Here is a 24236-nt window from a genome sequence, read left to right as displayed (position 1 = left end):
AGCAAAGAGCTTTTTCAAAATGTGAAAAGGACCAACAGGTGGAGGAAGGAGGAGGAGGGAGAACGAAGCTGTGCTGAGCACGCGGACCAACACCCCATGCTGTGACCACGTGGCCCTGGAGGCTCCTGGGGTGAAGGAGGTGAGAGGATGGGAAAATAAAGAGGAGAGGAAAGCTGGGGTCCGGTGGAGCCCCCTCTCCTGATGGGACAGAAGGAACTGCCCAGCCGCTGCAGCGCGGTTATTTACACACTCAGGAGGACGGCAGGTTCAGCCCCGCTGCCGGCTACCTGTCTGCCTGGCCGGCTGGGCCCTGCCTTCCTGGAGCTGGGGCAGCTGGTTTACCCGGCTCGCTTTGGGCTCCATGTTCTCAGGGCCGGCCTTGCTTTAGCCCCACAACCTGATCGATCTCCAGCTTCAGCGGTTCCCTACAGCCCCACGGTGAGTTAGTCATTATGGATCAGGAACACGTACTATGCAAATGTTTAGGAATAGAAAAAAAAATTAAATAACACACAACAGGTAGCAGCAGTTATTCCAGAAACAAGGGGCTCTGGAGGGGTTTATTTGCCATCATAAACCGACTTAACAACTAAGGAGGTGCATTCACAGCGCCGGCCCGGACCCTGGCCGAGTCCGCTCTCTCTGCCATCTGTTAGTCCTGCAGCTCCGCCTGCCTCGCCTCCTCTTCCTCCACAACCGTGCTTGCTGGGGGAGGGAGGAGAGGGGAGCCAACTCATACCCCTGGCTCGGATTCCAAACAAGGTCCATGCACACCCAGGGGTCCCCCGTGACACCGTGACACTGCCATACTGGACAGCACCCCAGCATCAGGTCCCTGGGGCTCCTGCAGCTCCCATGGCTCCTCGGATCCTGGGCTGAGCCAAGCCAGCACGGGAGGGAGGAAGGAAGAGGAGCCCAGTCCTCACCCTGGTCTATTTCGGAACTGAGCTCCCAGGCATCCGTGTCCTCCTCTCCTGGCCGCAGGTCCAGCTCCCCCTCAAAACCGTCGGACAGAGCTTGAACTTCCTCCTCCATCTCTGGGACACCTGGAAGAGAATGGGAGGACACTGGCCCAGGCAGGGTGACCCTGGCCTCGCAAGCCCGACCCAGCTGCCCAGCACCACTCTCGTCCTCCTGAGAGCAGGGGGCTCCTGTCCAGGTCTGGCCCCAGAGCAGCCCCCACAGTGATTGCTATGGACCGGACAGTGAGGGCAGCCAAAAATCACCCAAGTGGCCAGATAACAAATGTGACTCCTTGCTTTGTCTTCTGACCACTTCCACTGGAAGCAGTGTCACCTGGTGACACCTGATTCAACATTCTGGGACACATTTCCAGACATTTCCAGTCTCAGGGAGGGCTTAGTGGCAGACAGAACAGGCCAAGCCTGAGTTGCCCATACAGGGCACAGACCTAGGGGGCCCAAGTTCACCAAGGTGGCCGAGGGCTGCTTCAGGCTTGGCTTTCCTCTGCTGGCCACTCCTGTGACTTCCCCAAAGCCAGGAGCCACTGACCTATCCTAGCAGTTGTCCCCAGAGAGCCCTCCCCAGGGTGCACCAGTGGGGCGCCCATACCCTCCTCTCCGAGTGTCTCATCCGGGCCAGGGCCCACCGAGGAGGGCTGCTTCTCCGGGAGAGTAGGTGTCCACAGAGCCAGGTCTGTGATCTGCGTGGCTTTCCATTTTGGAATGATGTTTGCCAAGGTCTCCTCCTCCTCCTCCTCATCTCCTCTTTCCTGTTTCAAGTGCAAGAAATAGAAATTTACCAAGGATTGCATATGCTGGGTCTGGGATACTGAAAGCCATAGAAAGAGGCCAGGTAGTGTGGGAGCCTTTGGTAACCCTGCTCGGTGACCAGAACAAGAGCCTAGAGTCCAAGCGTCCACCGAGGGCTGCAAACAGAGTTCCAAAGCCCTGTATGGGCGCGGAGCCCCACGGAGCAGGCGGCGCCTGGCGATTCTAACAAGACACTGCTGCTGCTGCTGCAGGCTCCAAGCATCACCCTAAACCCTGTGCTGCTCAGCCGTGGGCCACGTTTCCCAGCTCTGAGCAATCAAATCACCTCCGCACCACAGGGGCCACGTGGACGACGCCCACAGAGTGACATGGAGGGCGTGACCACAGGAGGGGGAATCTCAGGGAAGCCATGCAGGGCTCTCCATCTGGACACCAAGGCTCACACACCGTGCAGCCCTGAGCAGCAGCCCTGTGGGGACGGCAGGCTGTCCCCGGTGACAGGATCTGCAGTGCCTCGACCTTCTGCTCAGATCTTGCTCACTCCATTTGGTCCCAAATACCTGAGCTCCATCCCCGAGGGAGGGGACACAGTGCTCCTGTGCTCCAGCTGCAGGACAGACTCACGGCTGGCAGCCAGGGCTCCAAACCAAGTCCTTCCCAAGAAGGGTGCCCACCCAGCTGCCAGCATTCACACCCACTTCCCGGTCCTCGCCCCTCCACAAGCACACCAAGGGCCCCAGGGTCACATCGCCGGGCAGCTGCTGCCTCTTCCGGTCTCCTTTCCCCACTTCCTCGCTGCAGGTGACCCCAAAGCCCTGTGCATCCGGCTCAGGACTTGGGGTCTGTTTTGACATCACTGGCTCCACCCCCATCCCCAACTCTTAAAAAAGATACTTCAGTGCTCTGGAGCCCTAAACCTCACTGCCTTTTACTACGGCCTTCCTTGGAGACAGGTTTTCACCTCATGGTCCAGGCTGAGCTTGAACTCACTATGTAGCCCAGGCTGACCTCAAATTTGCAGCAATCCTCCCACCTCAGCATCCTGAGTGCAGGGTGTACAGATGTGTGCCATGGCACCCACCTGTGACCATTTTCTAGTCAGCTAGCACAACCTTGGTCACTTAGCTTTTAACTGCAAGGGGACCACAAAGAAGACAGGAGGAAGCGAGGCCAAGGGGATGGACTGGCACAAGGTTACTAAAGATGTCGGCCCCAGGAAAAAGGTGGGCATCTCCTCAGAGACCACTGGTGGCTTCAGGATGTGCTGGGGACAAAGTGACCGCGAGGCACAGGAAGTGGACATCACGGCGAGGGAACCAGAGCTGGAAGCAGGGAGCAGTGGGGAATGGCCAGACCCTGACACTTGGGGACCAGCAGCTGGAGGGGCTCAGCATCCATGTACATGGGAAGTGAAGGGGTGAAGATGGTAAAATCGGGGAACCCTGGGTAGAGAAGCTGGGCTGCCAGGACTAAAACAAGGCCAGCAGGACAGAACAGCCAGAGCACCCTGTATAGGTGACAGCTGACAGCTACCACCGAGGGGGGCTGAGTGGAGCCTTCAGTGACCAAACCTCATGGGACCCACGGTGTGAAGAGGTCCTTGGGGGCTGGAGAGGGCTGACAAAAGCATCATCGAGGACCAGGGCCGGGTCAGTCAAGGCAGAAGGGGTCCTGGGCCACCCTGCCTCGGCCACACCTTCTAAAACAGGAAAACTCCAGAAACAGTCTGTCAGCTTCAGCCTGCGCCCCACTGGACAATGTGATGGGAGCCTGGAGTCCACTCCACCCTCCCCCTGCCTTTGTCACTGAACTGAGCAGCCATTGGTGACCAGGTCTCAGGGCTGTGGCCAGGTGACACTTCTGCCACTTATTACTGTCCCACACCTGACAGCCATGAGGCCAGCAGCTCCCTTCCTCAGAGAGAAGCCCAACCCCACCCTTGGGTGAAAATCCCTGACCTAACAAGGTAAGGAAAAACCACCCACGGAAGTCATTCAAATCCACGGGACAGTAGGACGCGGACAGGGTAAGTTTAGGGCGATCACATCCATGTAGCTTTTCCACGGTGTAGTCATCATTGTTCTGTTATCGGTACTAATCTCTTGCTGTGCCTGTCTTAAAATTAGACCTTGTGAGCCCTCCTGACGTACAGGAAAGAACACCTAGGGATCAGTGCTCTCCATGATTCCTTGGTTAAACTTTACGATGGCCACATATATACACCACGCTTGGTTTCAGAAAAGACCCTACGCAGATACGGGAGGGGGTCTGTACGGCACTGTGGGGCTCGGCCCACAGGAGAGGACGCCCAAGGGCTTCAGAGAATAAAAACAGAAGCAACCTTTAGCATTTTTCTTTCATCCCTAAAATTGCAAACTTCCCACCCTGAGAATGACATTCGTGAGCAAAGAAATTAAAGGTTCAAAATTAGTATAATACTAGCAGCTTTTAATAAGTTACTGAGCATCTGTACAGGAAGATAATCCAAACTAGGAATCCGAACACAGATCTCCCTCCCTGACACACACCCCATCTTCATCTGAGTGCCCACTAACGATGACATTAAAAGCTGGCTAGCTTTTAATATGAATTCAGGTCTTTTGTTTTGTTCTGTTTAGGTTTTGTCTTTTTGAGACAGGGTCTGCCTTTGCCTGGTCTTGAACTCACTGCGTAACCCAGGTTGGCCTCGAACCCAAGGCAATCCTCCTGCCTCAGCCTCCTGAGTACTGGGATTGTACCACCATGCAAGGCCTCAATTCAGTATTAATATTAATGCTAAATATTGAAAAGGGTAAAAAAAAAAAAAAAAAAAAAAAAAAAAAAGAGAAAATGATGCATCAGCCAGGTTCCAGGAGGGGCAACTCAATGACCCCAGTGGCAGATTTCCATTGTCCTTCCTGGACCTACCACTGCCTCGACCTCCCTGATTCAGGACAGAAACGAGCGAGGTCCAGGATTTGGCGAGGACTGCGACACGTTACCTGTGACTTATGATTGTGTGACTTCACACGGGTACATGAGAATACACAAGGGGACAGACAGGGAACAGTAGCCAGAGTTAGCCCGACTGTGGGCGGGGCAAACCCAGAGAGCAGGCCCCTCTCTCCCACTTACCACGTCAGTCAGCTTGTACTCGCCGTGCTGCTCGCAGCCAATGTCAAACACGTACTTCCCCGGCCCCACAGGCTACGAGGAAGAGGGCACAGGTGAGGTTCGCCGCATGGTGCCCCGCACGCTCCCTACACGCCCCCACCAAAGCTTGATATCTGCTATGCCCATAATTTCCCTGACAGGGAAGACCTCACTGAACAAGCGCTGCAATGGGTCTCCCTGGAACCCCCGACCCTTCCTGCACTGTAGGCTTCCTGACAATTCCAGTGTGCATCACCTAGGTTCTCTGACTTTCCACACCCTCAACACCGCATGTCCTGGTCTCTCCTTACATGATCTTTATACAAAAACCAGGAAGTTTATCATTTTAATTTGCACTTTTAAGTTATTGGAAAGGCTGAATTTTTTTCAAGATTTAAAAATGCTTTTAAAATTCAATTTTAATTATATAAGTGGAAGAGTTGCGGTGTGGTAATTTCAAATATGTATGCACAGTGTAATAAAGCAGAGAAGTTAGTATTTCCCTAAAGTTTTGCATAAACCTTTCAATCAACACATTATAACTGCACAAATTTATGGGGATTATTTAAACCATGCTGACGAATACAAAGCTTCGCATAGGAAACACTGCAGGTACCCTAAGCCCATTCTCACTGGCCCCTTAAATTTTCTTCTGTCTCCTAATCTATAACAGATAATCTGTAGGTACGGGACTGCGTGTTACCAAGGACTGAACCCAGGGCCTGCAGAGTGAAATCCATGCCAGCCTTTCTTTATTTCTGAGACAGCGCCTCACTAAGTTAGTCGATTCCTCAGGCTGGGCCCGAATTTGTGATCCTCCTGCTTCAGCCTCCCAGAGTGCTGGGATTCCAGGTGCAAGATACCACGCCTGTCTCAAAGGAGGAATTATCTTTATGAAACTAAATCTGTTGGTTTTTCCTTTATGAGTCTGTCTAAAAAGTCCTCTTTCCTCATTTCAAAGGCCATAAAAATACAACTAGTTTCTTCCACAAGTGATTATCTTGCTCACAGTTAAAGCTGATTTTAGGCAGTTCCTTCCTACATAGGCTGGGGGTGAATGTGGGCTTTATTCTTCTCTCAAATGGTCAACCAGCTGTCCTGGACCTGCACCAGAATGCAACGCTCTTATGTTCATTCCTTCAAAACATGTCCTTATCAAGCATCCAGTTATTCACTCTGCCGTCCAGCCTGCCTCACTGGACTTGCCTGTCCCCAACTCAGATCCTGCGGGCAGATAAGCCACCAGGGAGGACCTGAGCAGGAGATTTCTGGAGGAAGTGTGAGAAGTGCTGGCATTGCTGGTAACCAGGGAAACATACTTTCAAACAAAGGGACAACATTTGTACCCACTAGATTTAAAATAAAAAATTAAAAGAATGATAATACTCAAGCTTGGTGAGAACGCAGGACAGAGAGACTCCTGGTTTACTGTCAAGCATATAAGAGCTGCTTAGAACAATGGGCCTTATGAGCCATAATTTAAAACCTCAGCATGCGTACATTTTGCAAGTCCAGTATCTGCATAAACACTATGTAAATAATCCTGCACAAGCACAGCTTGTAACAGCCAGATCTTGGAAATAACCTAAGCGCCCATTAACTGAGGAATGGATTAAAAAGACGTGGTATTTTTATACAATGGAGTACTACTCAGCCATAAAGAAGGATAAAGTACAGACTCCTCTAGGTAAATGGATGCAACTTGAGACCATACTCATTAGTGAAATAAGTAAGACTCACATGTGCAAACATATTGTCTCACTAGTGTGAGAAGCTGAAAGAAATAGCATATGTGTATGTACATAAAAAACTAGTTAAGGTAGATATACACTATTGATTTCTCTGAGTTTGCAGTAAAGAAAGATGGGTGCTGATAATGTATGGACAGCTGAATGCAGACGTCCTGTGCTCTGGTGAGTGATCTGGGGGTGACAGTGCACAATGTATGTGCCATTGCTGCCCCTGATTGACTTATATTGAAATTTTGTTGTAGTTTTTTTTCTTCTTTTTCTCCTTGAAATAAAATGGATTTGGAAACATAAATAAATAAATAACCCTGCAGAATCACTTTGCCAAAAGACAAAATTGGAATAAAATTAACTTTGAAATCTCATCGGTTTTTATCTGCAATTCTAGATTTGGGCAAAAATTCTCCCAAAATTGAACATGTATTCCCATGAGCAGAGGAGATGGATTCATAGATGGAAGGGCAAGTAAAGAAAGCCAGTGATATCCAGAGGTGCCCTTGCAGCAAAGACCACAGCAGGGCTGGGGGGGCCTCCTCACCGCCCCCTCCAGCCACCCACACAGGTTTGCATGGCGCTCTGGCTACTGTCTCAGAAGGCTGGGGAGCTGGGATCCACAACCTGGGCGAGTTCTGCACAGCTCTGCAGTGAGTGGCTCTGTCTGCCTGGCTGCTGGGAGCTCAGTCCCAGCCAGGCCTGGCTCACACCTCCCCTCATGCCCAGGAGATGACGGATGCGACTTTGCGTTCTGACACAGCCTGACCCTACCTGTGTGGTTCAAACCTCAAAATTGTGATTCAGCATAAACTCTGTCCGTGTGTGTGTGTGTGTGTGTGTGTGTGTGTGTGTGTGAGAGAGAGAGAGAGAGAGAGAGACAGACAGACAGACAGACAGACAGACAGACAAAGACAGAAAGACAGAGACAGAGTCAGAACCAGTGGGAACACCTCAAGGAGGTAGAGCCTCGGGTTGCAGGAGGGTCGGGGCCTATCCCAGTGATCTACAGGTGGGAAACCCACATGGGTGCCTGGTAGAACATGAATCTCTCACTGACGGCAGGACAGAGCCTCCACTTCTTTCTCGCTTTTTCAGGTCAGCCTGGTCTAGCTTATGTACGGATCTTGCCACGTCCACGGACAGGCATGACCTCCATGCACATGAAAACTGGGCCATCAGTGAGTCCAGAGAGGACGCCGTGTGGTCCTCTGAGACCACCCTGTGCTCAGCAAGGCCCCACCCCAGGGGCAGTTTCCCTTTGCGCCCTGACCAAAGCCACCGCACATGCCCATGTGGTTACTTGGGGTTCCTCTGCACCCCACGACCCCTTGCTATGAGAAGTCCAAGCGCATCCAAGGCAGTGGGACTGGAGCAGGGAACCAGAGACCCAGCCACTGCCCAAATCTCCCCCAAGTGCCTGCAGTGAGCTGGCTGGCAGGAGGGGACAGAGCTTGGGGTCTCCCTCCTGGGCTCCAGCAGAGCTCCAGCTCAGGCTAGAGTTGCAGGAAATAGGTATTTGACTTCTGATGCGCAGGTCAGCAGGGGCACGAACCACCAGAGTCTGAGGCGACCCCGTGTCCTAACAGGGAGTGGCTGGGGGCCCCCAGTGGCTACCACCTGCCTCCACCTCTGCGGGCATCTGAGGGGCACAGCAGCCAGCACCAGTATCTATGAGGGACAGGGAGATTCCCCTGCGGTTCCCCCCGCTCCCCAGCACCGTGGCAGGGCTGAGCCCCCACCCCACCCCACACCACCGACTTACGTGCTTGTTCAGGAACTTGCCCTGGTACCTGTGGTTCAGGTGGATGAGCTCAGCTGCGCCCACTTGCTGGCCGTGCACCCAGGTGCCGACGTACTTACTGCCGGTCTCTGCGTAGAGGTAGGTGCCTTGCCCGTGCCTGGCAGAGAAAGGGCCCAGTGCGCTTTGGGTCCGCATCCCGAGAGTCCTTCTGGGTGTCTAACTCAGGCAGTGGGGTTGAGGGTGGCCTCGGGGAGGCCGGTGCCCTGCTGGGTTGCTGAGTTGGCTTCTGTGTCCAACCTAAGGTCGCCTCTTGCTTGGCACGGGCACAGAGGCTGGCCGCTTGCCAGGCTTGGGCAGAGCTGCAGGGAGCTGCAGCCCAGGCACTGATTTGGGGTCTCTGTGACCCCCACCCCCAGGGCTCATGGGAAGAGGATCTGCCAGGCAGCGGCACCTACTGCGTGGCTTTCCCTCCATCCCCGCTGTGGAAGGGCCTGGGGGAGCCTGTAAATGGGGTCTGTCAGGATTTTGCTTTCTAAGGGGTGCAGCAGAGGTGTCACGGTTCTAGTCCCATAAATACAGCGGTGGCCGAGGTGAGAGCCAACCTTTGGTGAGCGAACCATTCCCCGGTGTAGGTGTCGTTGTTGACGTAGTAGTACACGCCATAGCCATGCCGCTGGTCATCTGCCCACTCTCCTGCGAGGGGCGACATGAAGTCCCAGTGAGAAGAAAGGGACAGAGCCATAGGCCCCTCTGAAGGCACCGAGGGCCCTGGCAGTGAGCTCAGGAAGTTCTGCGGGACAAATGTGGAGCCACCATGGTAACCCTGCTCTGTGACCTCCCTCCACCCCCTTCCATTGTGGACCTGAAAGAGGCCAGGCAGAGTGGGGTCCACTGGCCTAGGGTAGTGTACAAGGGGGGTCAAAGTTTATGGTATTTAACTTTAAAAATTTTATTACAGAAAAAGACACATTACCACAAATCCTCTCAAAATTCTGCCTGCTGCTTTTCACCCCACTGTTCGTGTCGCTTTCTGCAGCAGCTCTGGAGTCGTCTTTTCTAAGCGTCTTTAAGTGGTGCGGTCAAAAACACAGTGTGTGTGCCAACCATTGGAAGGCCAGGGTTCCCACAAACCCCACAGTGTCCTCACCCACCTTTTACCAAACCTGGCACTGGGCCACTGCCTGCTCCTCCCCCAAGTCACAGTGACCATGAAAGTGGTCAGGACATGGAGGCAGCCAGGACAACACAACCAGAGACCCTCAGGGCTCCAGAGCTGCTACAGGAGGGGCCAGCGCAGTGGGCGGGGTGTGTGCAAAGCAAGGGGAGGGTTTTGGTGGGACCGATGCTCTGTGACTCTAATACATTTTTAAAGTTTAAGCATTTGCCCTATTTTTCTATCACACCACTTGTGCATGTGTGGCTCTCATGGGCTGCCTGGGACAGAGACAGCGTTCAAACTGAGCCTGACTGCCACGAGAAAACTGCACACTAACACAACACGGAGTTTCCACCCTACCCCACCCTCAAGTAACAACAAGTGCTGGCGAGGCTGCGGGGTGGGGGGGGGGGGTGACCCAAAACAGTACAAACACTGTGGAAATCAGAAACCAAAACTAGAAAAATAAAAGTGGAAAACCACAGCTAGGGGCTGGGGATTTAGCTCAGCAGCATAAGCGCCTGCCTTGTAAAGCAGGTAGTCATGAGTTCGATCCCTGGTACCGATAAAAAGGAAAAAGACAGAAAAAAAAAAAAAAAAAAAAAAAAAAAAAAAAAAAAAAAAACCACAACTAGAAATTCCCAGCTTCTCTTCTGGCTACCTTCCCGAAAGAGTTAAAGAGTCAAAGTCATCATATCACAGCAATCCCTGCACGCCCATGTCTACAACAACACTGCTCGTAATAGCTAAGCCTTGAAAGTGGTCTCTCTGTCCATCGACAGATGAATGGACAAAAGAAGTATGCCATTACACACTGTGGAGCCTAATCTGCCGTGAAGAAGGATAATTTGAGTCATCTGTAGGAAAAAGGGTGCATCTTGAGGCCATAATCCTAAGTGAAACAAATCAGACTCATGAGCTTTAATGTCACATGGTTTCTCTTTACTGAGAAACCTGGCATAAAAATAAGGAGCAATCTGGGGAGCCAGGAGGGTCACCCCAAGTTCGAGGCCAGCCTGGGCTACATAGTGAGTTCAAGGCCAGCCCAAACCACATAGCGAGACCCTGTCTCAAAACAACAACAAAAAAGAGCAAAATAAGAGACACCAGGGAGTCGGGAGCTAGATGGCTCCCAAAGGGAAGGGGCCCGAGTGACAGACGGAGGGGCAGGAGAAGGGAGGACAGAAGGCCACCCCCACACATGGCTGCAAACCAGATGTTCCGCACCAGGTCCTGAAACACTGAAACCAGCAAAGACGGAGACTCTCAAGTCCCCCGGATCCCGAGGCCAGCCGAAGCTGGGCAGCCAGTTACAGGGAACTTCGGGTCCATTTCTGGTTCACTGACCGCTCAGGGACCAATGGCACTGGCCAGGCTCCCCAGCGGACATTTCTATCACGGGTTCTCGCATCGCCAGGAACAAATCACTAGGTGAATAAGTAGAAACCAACTGATCAATGCATTGATCGGATGGAAACGAAGGAAGCAGCCTCTATTCTCCCCATAGACGATACTGGAGAGCTGTGAGGACAGACAGGTAGTGGCAGGTAGTGGACAAGAGCGCCAGGCACTAATTCAAAAATCCCCAGGTCACCTCCAAGGGTGCTGTGTGGCCTGTGGCCTTTTAAATTTTTAATTGATTTTGATTTCTCATCAGTAATAAAGATTCATGCATATTTCATATTCTTTTTCTTCCAGAAGACCCAAAGCTTATTCCAGCTTCTGCCTTACATAAAAACGGGGTCCAGCACCACAATATGCGGGGCAAACTGCCCAAGCAGTGCCTGCTCCTAGAAACAAGTCCGGGAGTTTATCTGCACAAGGAATTTTCACATATTTCTTCAATCATCCCCACATTATTCGCCACAACCTGAGCACTCTGGGAGGCACCAGCGTGGTCTTCAAGGAGCCTGCACCCGCCTGGTGACAGAGCTGTCAGCGGAGGGGGGACCCCACTGCAGGATCTCAGGAGTGGACCACGGTTCGGACAAGTGCAGGTGAGAAGGAAGACAGGGCGGACAGTGTGAGCAACAGAGACTCGGAATCAAAAACTGGAAACTGATAGGGCTGGGTGTGCACAGCTATAATCCCAGCACTCGGGAGGCTGAGGCCTGAGGATCACTTCAAGTTCAAAGCCAGCCTGGGCTGCAAAGTGAGCTCACCACCAGCCTGAACTGCACAGGGAGACCCTGTCTCAAAAAACCAAAGGCAAACTGGCTTCTGCGAGCTAAGACTCAGCACACCCTGGTGGTAAAGAGACCTCGACTGGGACACAGACATCTTTTGATTTCTTCACAACCAAAGACCATGACAAAACCACAAGGTGAGTTACAAATAACACGAAGTCTCTTGCCAGTAAGGCTGGTGAGGACATGGCCTCAAGGACTTGCAAGGTGCTGACCACACAGGACATGGAGCCCCCAGGAAGGCAGCTAGGAGGGGCCACGCTGGCAGTCAGCTGTCGGAGAGATCTAGCCAACATTTATGGCAGAGGCCACGCTGATAGAACTGGGACAGAAACAGGAAAGCCAGCCATGCAAAGGAAGGAACCAATGGGTTCAAAGACACACAACAAGTGCACGTGAAGAGGGCGTGGCGAGAAGCAGGGGCAGCAAGGACAATTTGAGGAAACTGAGGCACAGAGCTTGCAGGCTGTGGCCCAAGGGTGGGCCCAGAACCAGGCTTCCAGGAGGGCAAGTGCTGGCCTCAGAGACCATGGGCGTTTCCCACACTAGTTAACTAACTGGTTAGCTAGTTAGCTTCTAGGCTTCCTGAGTTTTGTACCAACCTTGTGAATACAGGCACACAATCTGGGTTTGTCGAATGAGTAATTGAGAGAAATTTAAGCTTTCTCAAATACTTCCACGTCTGCACAAGCTTGAGGGAAAAAAAAAAACCTCCACAACATAAAAAAAGAACTCTGAGCAATGTTTTACCTTCATATCTCGATCCATCTGGATATATAAAAGTGCCTTGACCGTGCTTTTTATTTTTAAGATATTGTCCAGTGTACCGGGCACCATTTTTAAATTTGTAGACTCCCTGAAACACACGGATTGACACCATGGAGATCATTCCCGAACTACACACTTGCTAAGAGAGAATAAAACACAAAAGCAGCCATTCTCCAGCTCCTGACCTGGCCGTTCCTCTGACCGAACTCATACTGGCCTTCGTACACGTCCCCGTTGGGCAGCCGCGCCCGGCCGTGCCCGTGCCGCTCCCCGGCCTCGTTGCGCTCCCCTTCATACTCCTGCAGAGAGGGGGTTTGGGCCACAGCGACTCAGGTCATGTAGTATAGACCCCAGCTTGGGTGGCACTGCACTCAGGGGCCCTAGGTACAGGTGGGGGGGTAACTACGCCCGGTCCGAGGCCACACCACAGGTGCGTGTGTGACCTGCCCGTGCGTGTGACCTGCCTGTGCGTGTGATATGCCCACACCCTGCAGCTTCCGAGCCTGCAGTCAGTGAGGTGCAGCCTCAAGGAGAGCCTGAGTCAGCCCTATGCCAGGAATGTGAACAGGGCCAAGCCTGACCTTGGGCAGGACAGGTCAGCAGCCCTGTGCACTTCTAGCAGAAGTGGGTCCTCCATGCAGGAGCCCCTGGGTGTCTGTTCCTATGGCGCCCTTTGTCCTGTAAAGAGCCCAATGGGAGGGTGAGGGCTCGGGGGTGCTGGACATACAGGGGCTCCCCGGACGCCTGCCTCTCAGAAACAAGGTCCAGACACGCATAGCTGGGTCTGGAGTGGTTATGTCCCTGACGTGGACGTCTGCTGGGCTGGGGTGCAACTCATTGGCAGAGCACTTGTCTAGCATGCATGGGGCCTGGATTTCAGCTCGCCACTCCCACCTCCAAATATCATCCCCTGGCTGTTATCTCAGCTGTGTGGAGAAAGGGAGGGTAAGACCACTGGAGGGCAGGAGTTCCAGGCCAGTGTGGGCCATAGAACAAGGCCTCAGCTCAAATAATGAAATTTTTTCCCCAAGTTAAAAGAAAACTATAACATAATACTACTTTGCTTGCCATTTCCCAGTGCTTAGCACATCAGGGTGGAATATATAATAACAGAGACAGGCGTGCCGGCGTGCCTCTCTAATCCCAGTGCTAGGGAGGCTGAGGCAGGAGGACTATCAAGTCTGAGCCAGCCTCGGCTGCATCGTTAGTCAAGGTCAGCCTGAACTACATAGAGACCATATCTCAAAAAACAAAAACAGGGCTGGGATACAGTTTAGTGGCACAGTGCCTGCCTGGCAAGCAAGAGGTCCTGAGTTCAATCCCTGTACCAAAAAATAAAAAGTAATAAAATGGCCAACGTGGGTAGTTCAAAGTGTCACGTTAGATACTTTAAACATATACCATAACGTTTATTTTAAAGTTAAAACTGAAGCCCCCATGGAACTGGGTCTGTGTAAGTAGATTTATTACAAAGGTGTCTGTATTTGTAAGCGTGGTGAAGACCTCAGACAGAAACAGCCCTGTTTCACTGGAAATTTTTGCCTAGACTACAGAATTCAATTCAGGGCAAGTCTAAACCAAAATATACAGCGGGCTGCCTCCCACCTAGCTCAGAGAGGCCTCCAACGTTACCATTCCTGAGCCACATAAGAAATAGCTCCTTATTCTAAGTGACCCCAAACTTCAAGTTAGGAGCACTAAAGTTACAAACCGGGTGGACACTAACAAAGCTCACAAGACAGGGAATGCAGGTTGGATTCACCCAGGAGGGGCCCCTGAATAAGCTGCAGTAAAGAGGTAGCTTTACTACTCGGAGGGTGCAGCCTAGGAGTACAGGCTTCAGACTGATTGCAGAAGGGGGGCGGAGGGAGGGGGTGTGGTGAGGCTGGGGTTTGGTCTGTCCAGGTCTTTGCCCTGGCTGTGGGGGAGGGGAGAGGAAGGGAGAGTCCCGGGCACTTCTTGCTCTCCGTAGTGGCCAGGTCATTCCACTGGACACAGGACAGGCAGAAGCCAGGAGATGGAACCACAGAGCCAGCAACAAGCTCTGGACAGGCACCAGTCCAGTTAGCGAAGAGGTGCTCGATTCTCCCGTAGATTATGAACCTATCCTGCCTCCGGCTTGCACAGGCCTCTCTGGCTCTGGGAGGAATTGCTCTCTGGGTAAACAAATGAGCACGCAGGGGTCAAGTCATATTGCTCAGTGCGTTCCCTGCCTCCTCTCTGGGGACTCAATGAGGGAGTTTTGGTGGGTCCAGGCCTACAGGGCGACATCTGGGCGCCTTTACTGAGCTCAGGCCTCTGGGTATTTCTCATGCTGCCGGTAAGCAGCGTCCTCCATCCCGCAGGAGCAAGGCTCAAGTTACAGAAATGATTTATTCAACCGCCTGGGACGATCCAAGGAAGTTCACAGAGCAGGGAGGAAACGGCGGGAGGTCGGGTCTGGAAATCTTCGCCTTTAAATGGGAGGCGGGCGGGAGGGAGGGAGCGCGAGGCGGGCGGTGGAACTAAACGTCACCGCGTTACACCTTTCACCGTCCACTGGAGGACGCAGCGCCTCCGGGTGTGGCCCGCCGTGGTCCCGTCCCGACCGGGCCGCGGCTCAGTGCTCAGTTCCCCGCCTCCGCGGCCCCAGGCCGACCTCCGGATCGCGCCCGCCGCCGCGCATCCCGGAAGCTCTCCCTGCCAGGAGCTCTCACCCCAAGACTGTTCTCTCCCTCCTCCTCCAACTCCTCGGAGCCCAGATCCGACATGGTCTCCTCTTTGCTTCGATTCTGGGCGCCACGTCGCTAGCCGGTAAGTACCGGCCACCTCCTCTGGCGCGTCCGCCGTCGCCATGGAGACGTGGCCAGCCCCGCCTTCCCCGCGGCCGGGAAGGGGCGGGGCGAGAGGCGCGGGGCGGAACCAGCGGTAGCGCTGACGTGCTGCCCCAGCAACGAGAAGGGCGCGTCGACCAATGGCTGCCCCGAACTGTGGGGGGGCGGAGTCTGGGAGGGGCAAAAATCTCATTGCAGGGCTAGGGGAAGCCCTGGGATATTGTCCTAGCAACGGGAAGGCCGCGTTGACCAATCATGGCCGGAGGGGGCGTAACCTAAAGCACAGGGAGGAGCCAAGGGCGGCCCTGGGATGCTGTCCTATCAACCGAAAGGCGCGTTGAACAATTATGGCTCCTCCTGCCCGGCTCCAGGACTCCCAAGCAAGGAGCTGCCTTGGAGCCGGGCTCTGTCAGGGGAGCGGAAAGTCCTGCCGATCCCGCCCGGCCGCTAGTTCTCCCAGAGGCTGCCGGCGGGTCCTAGGTTCTGATACTTCCGGTGAGAGAGTTCCCAGGGCTGTGTCTCGTTCGCTCGGTGAACGCCGCCTGCGCTCAGGCCTCTCAGCTGATGCGCCCCGCGCTGACCTCGCCTCCCCACCCGAGCGAGTCCCAGCCTACTCAGCCTCGCACTCTGAGCACCCGACCGAGCTCCTCCGGCTGCCGGCACGACTCGGTTCGCACGCCCCCTCACATTCGCACGCGTGTACACGGTCACACTCATGCACTCTTCGTGCCTCTCTACAGTCATAGACACATTGCCTTTCCACGGCCCACGCGCAGGCCTTCCTTCCCCCACTGCTCTAGCCTTTCCTCTGTCTCAGCCACAGCCATCCTCGCCCCCTTCTCTGTCAGACCCCAGACACTGACAGTCTCGGTCCCACGCACGTGTCCCGAGATGGTCCGCCTTTCCTCTCCTGCACTTGGACACCCACCCGCTGGCAAGACGCCCCAGTGTTCCTCACCTCCCCAGTTGTACGCCCTACCTAACGGTGCCCTGTGCTCTCCCCTGCTCCGCCTGCCGGAAATCACTAGCTAAGAAGCACCTTCCCAGAATAGCTCCAGGGTGACATAAAAAGACACCCTGAGGGCTGGCGATTTAGCTCAGCGGCATAAGCACCTGCCTTCCAAGCAGGCAGTCGTAAGTTCAATTCCCGGTACTGATAAAAAGAAAATAAAAAGTGTAAAAGACACCCTGAAGGAGGGAAAGAGGAATGGGGCTTGGAGAGGAGGAAAGAACTTCCACCTTATCCCATGGTAAAGCCTGAGTGTGACAAAATGTAAAATTTGAATACAATTTTTCAAATGTTTAATTAACAAGTTAAAATGTTACATATGCAAGATATGCAGGACAAATTAGCACATCTGTCACCTCCCATAATACTATGTGTGTGTATGAGTGTGTGTGTTTGTGGGGGGGGGCCCTGGGTATACTTGAAATTTCATCAAATTTCAAGTAAACAAGACGCTAACATGCACAACAGTCATGTGGCACATCGGTCCTCAAAGCTTACTCATTTTATAACTAACGCTTATACCCTTCTGCCAACACCTCTGTTTGCCCCATGCCCCGGCCCTTGTAATAAGCACTCCACTCTCTGCATCTGTAATAATGACTTGTTTACATTTCACAATGCTGTGGTTTGAATGTCTTCTTCCAAGACCAGGTGTTACCAGTGCGATAGTAGGTTTGGTCAGCAGTCCGTTACTGTAACAGAATACCTTAGGTACTGTAATCAATACAGGGAAAAAAGGCTTTGTTGGCTCACAGATTCAGAGCTTTCTGTCCATGGTTGGTTGACCACTTGCTTTTGGGTGTGGCAACATCAAACATCATGGTGAGCATGCATGGTAGAGGAAACTACTCACCTTATGGCAGCTGGGCCATAAGGTGAAGAAGAAAAGGTGCCAGAGTGCCACCTTCCCCTTCAAGGCCACACCCCCTGACCTAACTTCCTCCCCCTAGGTTCTGCCTCTTAAAGGTTCCACACACACCCCTAACAGTGCCCCAGGCTAGCAAGCAAGCCTTCCACACTCAGGCCTACAGGGGAAACTTCCACCATAACACAGGTATTGGAGTGAAGCCTTGAAGAGGTGCTTAGATCGCTAGGGCTCTATGCTATGAATCAGATTCACGCTCTTGGGAAGGAGGCTGCAGGCAGCACCCTGTTGTCTTGCTTTTCTGCCCCAGAAGCACACAGTATGTTTGTCCTTGTGTCTTTTCCCATGCAAAGGTATGGCAAGAAAGCCCTCACCGTGGGGTGTTGTCTTAGTCTTGGCCTTCACATTGATGAGAAGGTAAATTTCTGTGTTACACATTACCTAGTATTTTGTTACAGCAGCATAAGCAGACTTATATCTCACTGTACTTGACTTTCCAGATTGCCCTATTTCATTGGCCTCCAGGTACCCCAGAGTGTACCACTGGTGGACACTTACACTGCTTCTCCACCTTGGCCGTTATGAACCCTGCTGTATGGGATGCCCAAGTGCCGGTCTCTGGCACAGGTTCGGATCCTGTGGATATATGCCCAGAAGTGGGTGTGCTGGGCTGTGTGATAATCCTAGCTTTAAATTTAATTAATTAATTAATTCTGCTGTACTGGAGATTCAACCTAGGTCCCCACACATGCTAGGCACACACTCCACCACTGAGCTACATCCTTGGCCTTTTGTTCCTCTATTTTTAACTTTTTGAGGAACATCTGCAGTGTTTTCCATGGTGAGCTTGTTGGATTCATATATACCAGCCAGATCCTACTGTATTTGAAATGTTTTGTTCTAAGCACTGGACACCTCCTCCTGCCAGTTCTGTGATCTGTTAGTTGGGTTCCCTGTTAATGCTTACCGTGCCTTAACCCTTCATGACTGCAGGCAGCAAGTCCTGTCTCCTGCAGGAGGCACCCAGAGCCATGCCACCCTCATCTGTCTCCCACACAGCACCTGGAAGAATGTTTTGCACATAGTAGATACTCAACCAAGGCATAAAACTCCTTGTAAGATAGTAATATGGATTAAAAATAGCCATGTTATGAGAGTCTTTCTTCCTTTGTCAGTTTTATTTAAAAGAACCCATTTTTGTGTGTGAAGATAGAGACTAAGTGAACACAAAGGTCGTTCAGAGCTTGCAAGTGCAAAGGAGCCAATAATCACTGAGTTTTCGGGGAGACCCAGGCAGACACAAGCTTTCCCACACGGAAGGCTTGGCAGTGGAAGAGCGAAGCTTAGAAGCTGTGCCCTGTGTGGGGCGCTGCCAGCCAGCTAACTAGGAGTGGGGCACCTTATGCCCAGTAAGGGTGCCTCTGTGCCTCTCTGGTTAGTGCTGAGCCAGAGGTGGGGCAGAGACAAGGAAATCAGCCACGTCCTGGCCGTGTCCTGGTTCACAAGGGTTATCATCTGGCCTCCTGGCACTTGGGTAGGGATAGTGGTCCAGCTTCCTAAAAGCCTCACTGATAGCAGGCTGATCTCCAGGGCCAGTACTGTGGACAGGGAAGGGTCCTGTACTGTTTCGTGTCTGAGTTTTGCTTTGATTCATGACCTAGCCATTGTCTGTTTGTACACTCAGCCACTTGGGTGTTTTTGCAAATTATACAAATAACTGTGTTTTTCGCCTTAAAATAGTGCATGGTTCTCTCTGTTGTTTTTGAAAGATAATAAATAATGATAACCCAGTCATTTTTCTGATTAATTTAAATATTCCAAAACCTTGGTCTGGAGAGATAATAGATCTCAGAGACCACTGTTTGGTGAAACCACTACGTAAGCAGAGCCACGATACCCATGCTCCAGGGCCGGGTTCCCATGGCTTTTGGACTTAGATGACCTCCACCAACTTACCTGCCCTTTAAGTCTCTGCTGTGTTATTTGGGTCGTGGTCCTGGCTAGGCTTTTGGTCTCACCAGCAGTACCACAGGGGCTAAAACCCATGTGGGAAACAACCCTAGATCTTCCAGAACACACCTTACCCCTGGGCTTTTCTCTCAAAAAATAGTATCAGCTTGGGGATTCAGCTCAGTGGCTCAGCACATGTCTGGCAAGAGTGAGGTCCTGGGTTGGTTCTCAGTGCTCAAAAAACAAAACAAAATGGCAATACCAAATAAACGTTTGCAATCTTACCCAAATCTCCAGACCCAAATACATCACTTGCAAAATAATAGGTTACAAGCAAATTGGCACACAAGACGCTAAGGTTGTATCATTTTTAGCTGCAAAGATAAAAACATAAACACCAAAGTTTAATGGCTTTTCTCATGGGAAAAAGTGAGGAATCAGAGATGACAGATGGTCATTATTTTCTTCTTGTTGTTGGCAGTTCCCACATTTTCTACAGTTGAGTGTGTCTTCTTCGTATAATAGGATGTCAAAAGTGCTTTAAATATTACAACTCTGAAGTGGTAATATAATCATATATATGCAAATAAATGTTAGCATTTGGCGTATCAAAATAAATGTCAGAAATTCAACTTTCCAATTGGCTCTAGCAATGACAGGAACTAACAGGATCAAGTTGTGACCCTGTGTGGCTCAGTTTTAAGCATTTCTACATGTTGTCTTATCAAGTCCTCGCCACCTGGTTAGGTACTCACCGTACAGCTAAGGAAAGGGAGCAGGAGAGAGAGGATCATTCCAAGGCCAGGCAGCGGGCTGCACTAATCAGGAGCCATTGCCACGAACCCCAGACCTCTGGTCTAAAGCAGTGGATATGGTTTTCTGGGGGTGACTTTTACCAAACCAAGAGCCACTGACTCAATCAGTCTTCCACTGAGAGCTCTGGAACAAGGCTTAAGCAAACTGCGGTTAAGCAAAGCCTGTTCTGGGTCACATTTTAGGAACAGCTGACACCTTGCCATGTGCCATTGGGTCCTAAGCGTACTATGCCATTTAGGTCCCATTCAAATCGTTAAGAGCTCCCACCTCTCAGTCTTCAAGCTATAGTGGTTTCATCACACTGCTGATTTAGCAATTACCAAAACAATAACCAGAAAGGCACAGCCCGGTAAACCATAGGCCCAGGCTCCCACCCCTGCAGCAGCAATGGAGTCCCAAGTCCTTCCAGAAGGAGGTGCTCCCCAGCTGGGCACCTGCAGAGCTGAGGGAAGACTTGCTGGGGCCTCCTCAGTGCCCCTGGCCCCACACCCTAACTGGGAAGCAACTGGTAGCCACAGAAACCACCGTATCTCAGGACTCAAATCATCCTCTGCCAGGTCAGTCTCATCATCCCTGGGATCCTTCCCAGCATCTCAGGGGCCCTTCCTATCATTCCATGGGCCCAGCCAATCATCCACAGCAGGCCAGGCCCATCATCCCCATTGGGCTTTCCCATAATCTCCCAGCAGTTCCCCCATCATCTCCAGCCAGCGGGAGGGAGAAGCCACCTGACAGACCTCCCCGAGTAGGATAGATGGAAAGTGTCCCCGTGGTTCTGATCCATTTCCCCAATAAGAAAGCATTTTTCTCTGCTTGCCCCTCCAGGGGGTGGGCAGGAAGGAGAAGGGAGGGAGGCTCTGTGAGCCCGAGGGTGCAATGGTGCTTGACCAGATCCTTGAGGCTGTCCCCTCTGGGTCTCCCTGACAGCTGGAGAGAAGGGCCAAGGGACCGAGGAGTATCAGAAAAAAAGCCAAAACGGGTTTCCTGTTCAAGTTGTGGCAACTACTCAGATCAAAAGCAGTAAAGTAAGTTCAGGCACCTCCTCCGGAAGCTTGAAGCTATTTAAAACCATTGTGCTCTGGTACATTTAACAATTTATGTGGCTGTAGACATAGTCACACAGCTGTGAGTACAGACAGATACATAGCCATTTTTCCATCCATATGTAGAAAGGAAAACTTCTTTTTGAAAATATTTTCTGGAGTATCAGCATTGGCATTTTGTAGGTGTAAGTCAGACCCGGGGTTGGCGTCCCCACGACACTTTCCCAGTGCCAAAGACAACTCAGCCAGAGAACGGTGACAACCGTAAACAGTCTGTGATGAACAGAGTACATGTTATGGTCAAATTCATAACATGGACAGGTGGATTCTTAAGGGCACGGAGGTTACTTTAGCGGCTTGGGGACCTGGCAGCCGACAAGGAAGAAATAACCAGGTACACACACTCCCCGAGATATGCGGTTTACTCGGGAGACCTTTTTCTTTTTTCTGTTCAGGGATGGAACCCGGAGCCTTTCATATGCCAGGCAAGTGCTGTGGCCCTGGCTCTGATCAAAGGGTACTGAAGTGTAGCTGTTAAAAGAAAACTGTAGATCATTTTCCTCCCCGGAAGTGGGATTATTCAGTTATGCCACAACCACTGGGAGCAAATAGTTTAGCAGAAATCAGCCAGAGTGTGCAGGAAATGCTGGCCAGTGAGGCAAGCCTCAATTTCATGTTGTGCACAGCTCAAGGGTGTGGTGCCTGGCGCATAGTAAGTGCTCAATAAACACGCTGGTCAAAGTAAACCTTAGGTAATGCCAGGCCCAGCAGTGCCCACCTGGATCTCCGTATCCTGGAGGCTCAGGCAGGAGTCAGCCTGAGCTGCACGGTCAGTTCAAGGACAGCTAGAACTGCATGGTGAGACCCTGTCTCAAAGAAAACAATGAAAGAAAGAAACAGGGTGTGTTTCTATGGAAACGGGTAAATGGGTATATTCAGCTCAGATTTTCAACATTTGCATAATAGTTGGTGCACAGGAATGAACACAGGTACACATACGCCAGGAACGCGGCTGAGCTTGGTGAACACCTGTAACCGCGCTGCCCAGCGTGTACAGGAGAATGAAGGAGTGAATGAGGGAATGAACTCATTATGGTGGGAATGCTCTGATCCATCCACGTCTTAAACACACCTCCACAGAACTCAGCTTTATAGAACTGAGAGTTCCTGGGCCTGGAGCAGGAACATTAAGACTCTGAGTTGGTGACATCGCCCCAGGGCTTCCCAGAGTGGCCGTGCCTACCCACTCCCAGCAGCACGGATCCTAACCCCTGCCCTCCCCCCAACCCCAGCCTGCCCGAGTTGGTTTCTCTGCTATGTTGATGAACAGGGAAGCTGCGCCTCATCACTGCTCTCGCCTGCTTCGTGGGTGTCTGGGAGCGCACTCCGCCTGCCCCGTGGCCACCTGGCCTTAATCACTGCCATTTAGACTGTTTGCCTGCAGACTGCTCCCTCTTCCTGCCATGCAGTGCCAGGCTTCTCCCCCTGGGGAACAGGTCAGCGGCTTTCACAGCCCCTCTGGAGGTGAGCTTTCTTTCCCCCTAGTGCAGGGGTACTCACACCCAGCCTTACTACAGAGCCCCCCAAGGGCCACGCCCCACAGTCAGTGCACACCCAGCGTGGAGCAGATGCCCAAAAACCACGGACCGTCCTTAGATAAGTGGGACACACAGTAAAGAACACAAGAAAGGAAACTGACCCCAATCACACTGCCCAGAGCTGGCCACTGAGTCCTGGCGCCTTGGTAAGAATCCTTCCAGGATATCTGAGGAACATACATTTTTACTAAATTTTAAAAAATCAGCTTCGGACTTACCCTTATCATGTACCTTTGTGTGGAGTGTGTTAACATTTCACCACAAGTGTCTTAAAAAGCTGAGCAGTGAGCCATTAGTGATAGTGCACTTGCCTGTAATCCCAGCACTCGGGAGGCTGAGGCAGGGCGATGCTGTGATTTCAAGGCCAACCTGAATTACAGAGTGAGACCTTGTCTCAAAAAAAAAAAAAATAGTATTTTACTCCTAAGAAAATATCCAAAGCACTTTGTCTCAACGTTGAGTGAATGAACACATTTACCACCATTTGGACCAAGGTAGAAGGCAACACAGAAATCATATTCACATCATTTTAGGCCAGCGCTGAGAGGTCTCCTCCTGGGACGTCATCCACTCGTGTGCCTTGGTGACAGGGAGAGACCTGCCTGCCTGCCTGCCTGGAGTCCCCCCCCCCTCGCCCCGCCCATTTTAATGACACTGAGTTGCCAGGACAGCGTCCTAAACAGACTGGGACCAAGCAGAGTTGTCAGGAGGACTGGGAAACATTCCTCTCTCTCTTCACAGGGCAGAGTGGGGCAGGTTTTAGGTTTCTCAGGTCAGGCTCCCTGCCATCAGAGGGCCTCAGCCCTGCGCAGGGAGGAGAAGCCAACTGAAACTGTCTCCTCGCCAGGCTGGGGCCCTGTAACCACATCCAGGCCAGACAGGAAGGGCAGGCACTATTTATGGCCTGGGGGCAGGTTTTCAGTTCCGAGACCTTATAGAACTTCCCTATAGAACAAGAATAGAAACGTTTAAAAAAAAATGTGTATTTATTCCACAAAATAAGATTGTTCCATTTTGATTGGGATCCAGCACTGTATTCTTTTGATTATTTTCCTCCATATGTGCAAACGTTCATTCATAAAGTTACATATTCCAAAACATGGACCTCTTAGGTCTACAAGTTTCAAAATTTGGGTTTTAAAAAATTTATTGATTTTGTGTTTTTGAGACAAGGTCTCACTATGCAGCTAAGGCTGGCCTCGAGCACCCTTGGTGACCTAGGCTGGTCGTGAACCTACAAAGATCCTCCTGCCTCAGCCTCCTGAGTGCCAGGATTACAGGTGTGCACCACCACAACCGGCTGCTTTACTTTTTAAATTTTAGTTAAGAGTAGAAATTGTGTTAAGGATCTAGGGACTCCCGAGTTATAGGACTTAAAGCTCACTGAAGTTCTGTGTAACCAAATTGTAAGCCCCTGGAGACAGGGCCTCTGTCATTGTGTGTCACGTCCCCGGTGGCCCAGCCTAGCTCGGCGTTCACACACCTCAGTTTGGGGGGGGGGGGTTGCTCAGTGTGAAGCGACATTTGGTCCCTTGGTCCACCTCAGACAGAGGAAGGATGGGCTCTTGGGGCTGGCATTTTCAGTCTCAGCTTCCAGAGCTGATTATTTTCTGTCTAGCTCTGATTTCCAGGGAAATATGATAGTGAGACACCATCTCAAAAATAAAACAATGATAATCTTGAG

At 51.8% G+C, this 24236-nt stretch overlaps 2 protein-coding genes across 2 annotated transcripts in view; one reads left to right on the top strand and one right to left on the bottom strand.

Annotated features, from left to right (window-relative positions):
* Nucleotides 1-520: 520 nt before the first annotated feature.
* Nucleotides 521-15333, bottom strand: Rsph1 (radial spoke head component 1). The gene is made up of 9 exons (XM_003463919.4): nt 15155-15333; nt 12644-12757; nt 12441-12546; nt 8951-9041; nt 8370-8505; nt 4848-4919; nt 1573-1732; nt 927-1046; nt 521-705 (listed from the first exon to the last, which is right to left on the bottom strand). Exons 1-9 carry the CDS (start codon nt 15206-15208, stop codon nt 653-655), a joined length of 906 nt encoding a protein of 301 aa, XP_003463967.2. The 5' UTR covers nt 15209-15333; the 3' UTR covers nt 521-652.
* Nucleotides 15064-24236, top strand: part of Slc37a1 (solute carrier family 37 member 1) — a 51996-nt gene continuing 42823 nt past the window's right edge. Inside the window, exon 1 of the mRNA XM_003463920.5 lies at nt 15064-15251. The gene's annotated coding sequence lies outside the window, so the exon portion shown is untranslated. The remainder of the gene's footprint in view (nt 15252-24236) is intronic.

The sequence above is a fragment of the Cavia porcellus genome, unplaced genomic scaffold, assembly GCF_034190915.1.
Source record: "Cavia porcellus strain 051 isolate PalLab524CR breed Dunkin Hartley unplaced genomic scaffold, mCavPor4.1 scaffold_15, whole genome shotgun sequence".
In the NCBI taxonomy this organism is placed as follows: domain Eukaryota; kingdom Metazoa; phylum Chordata; class Mammalia; order Rodentia; family Caviidae; genus Cavia; species Cavia porcellus.
Note: the sequence above shows the minus strand (reverse complement) of the source record. Positions and strands in the feature narration are given on the sequence as shown.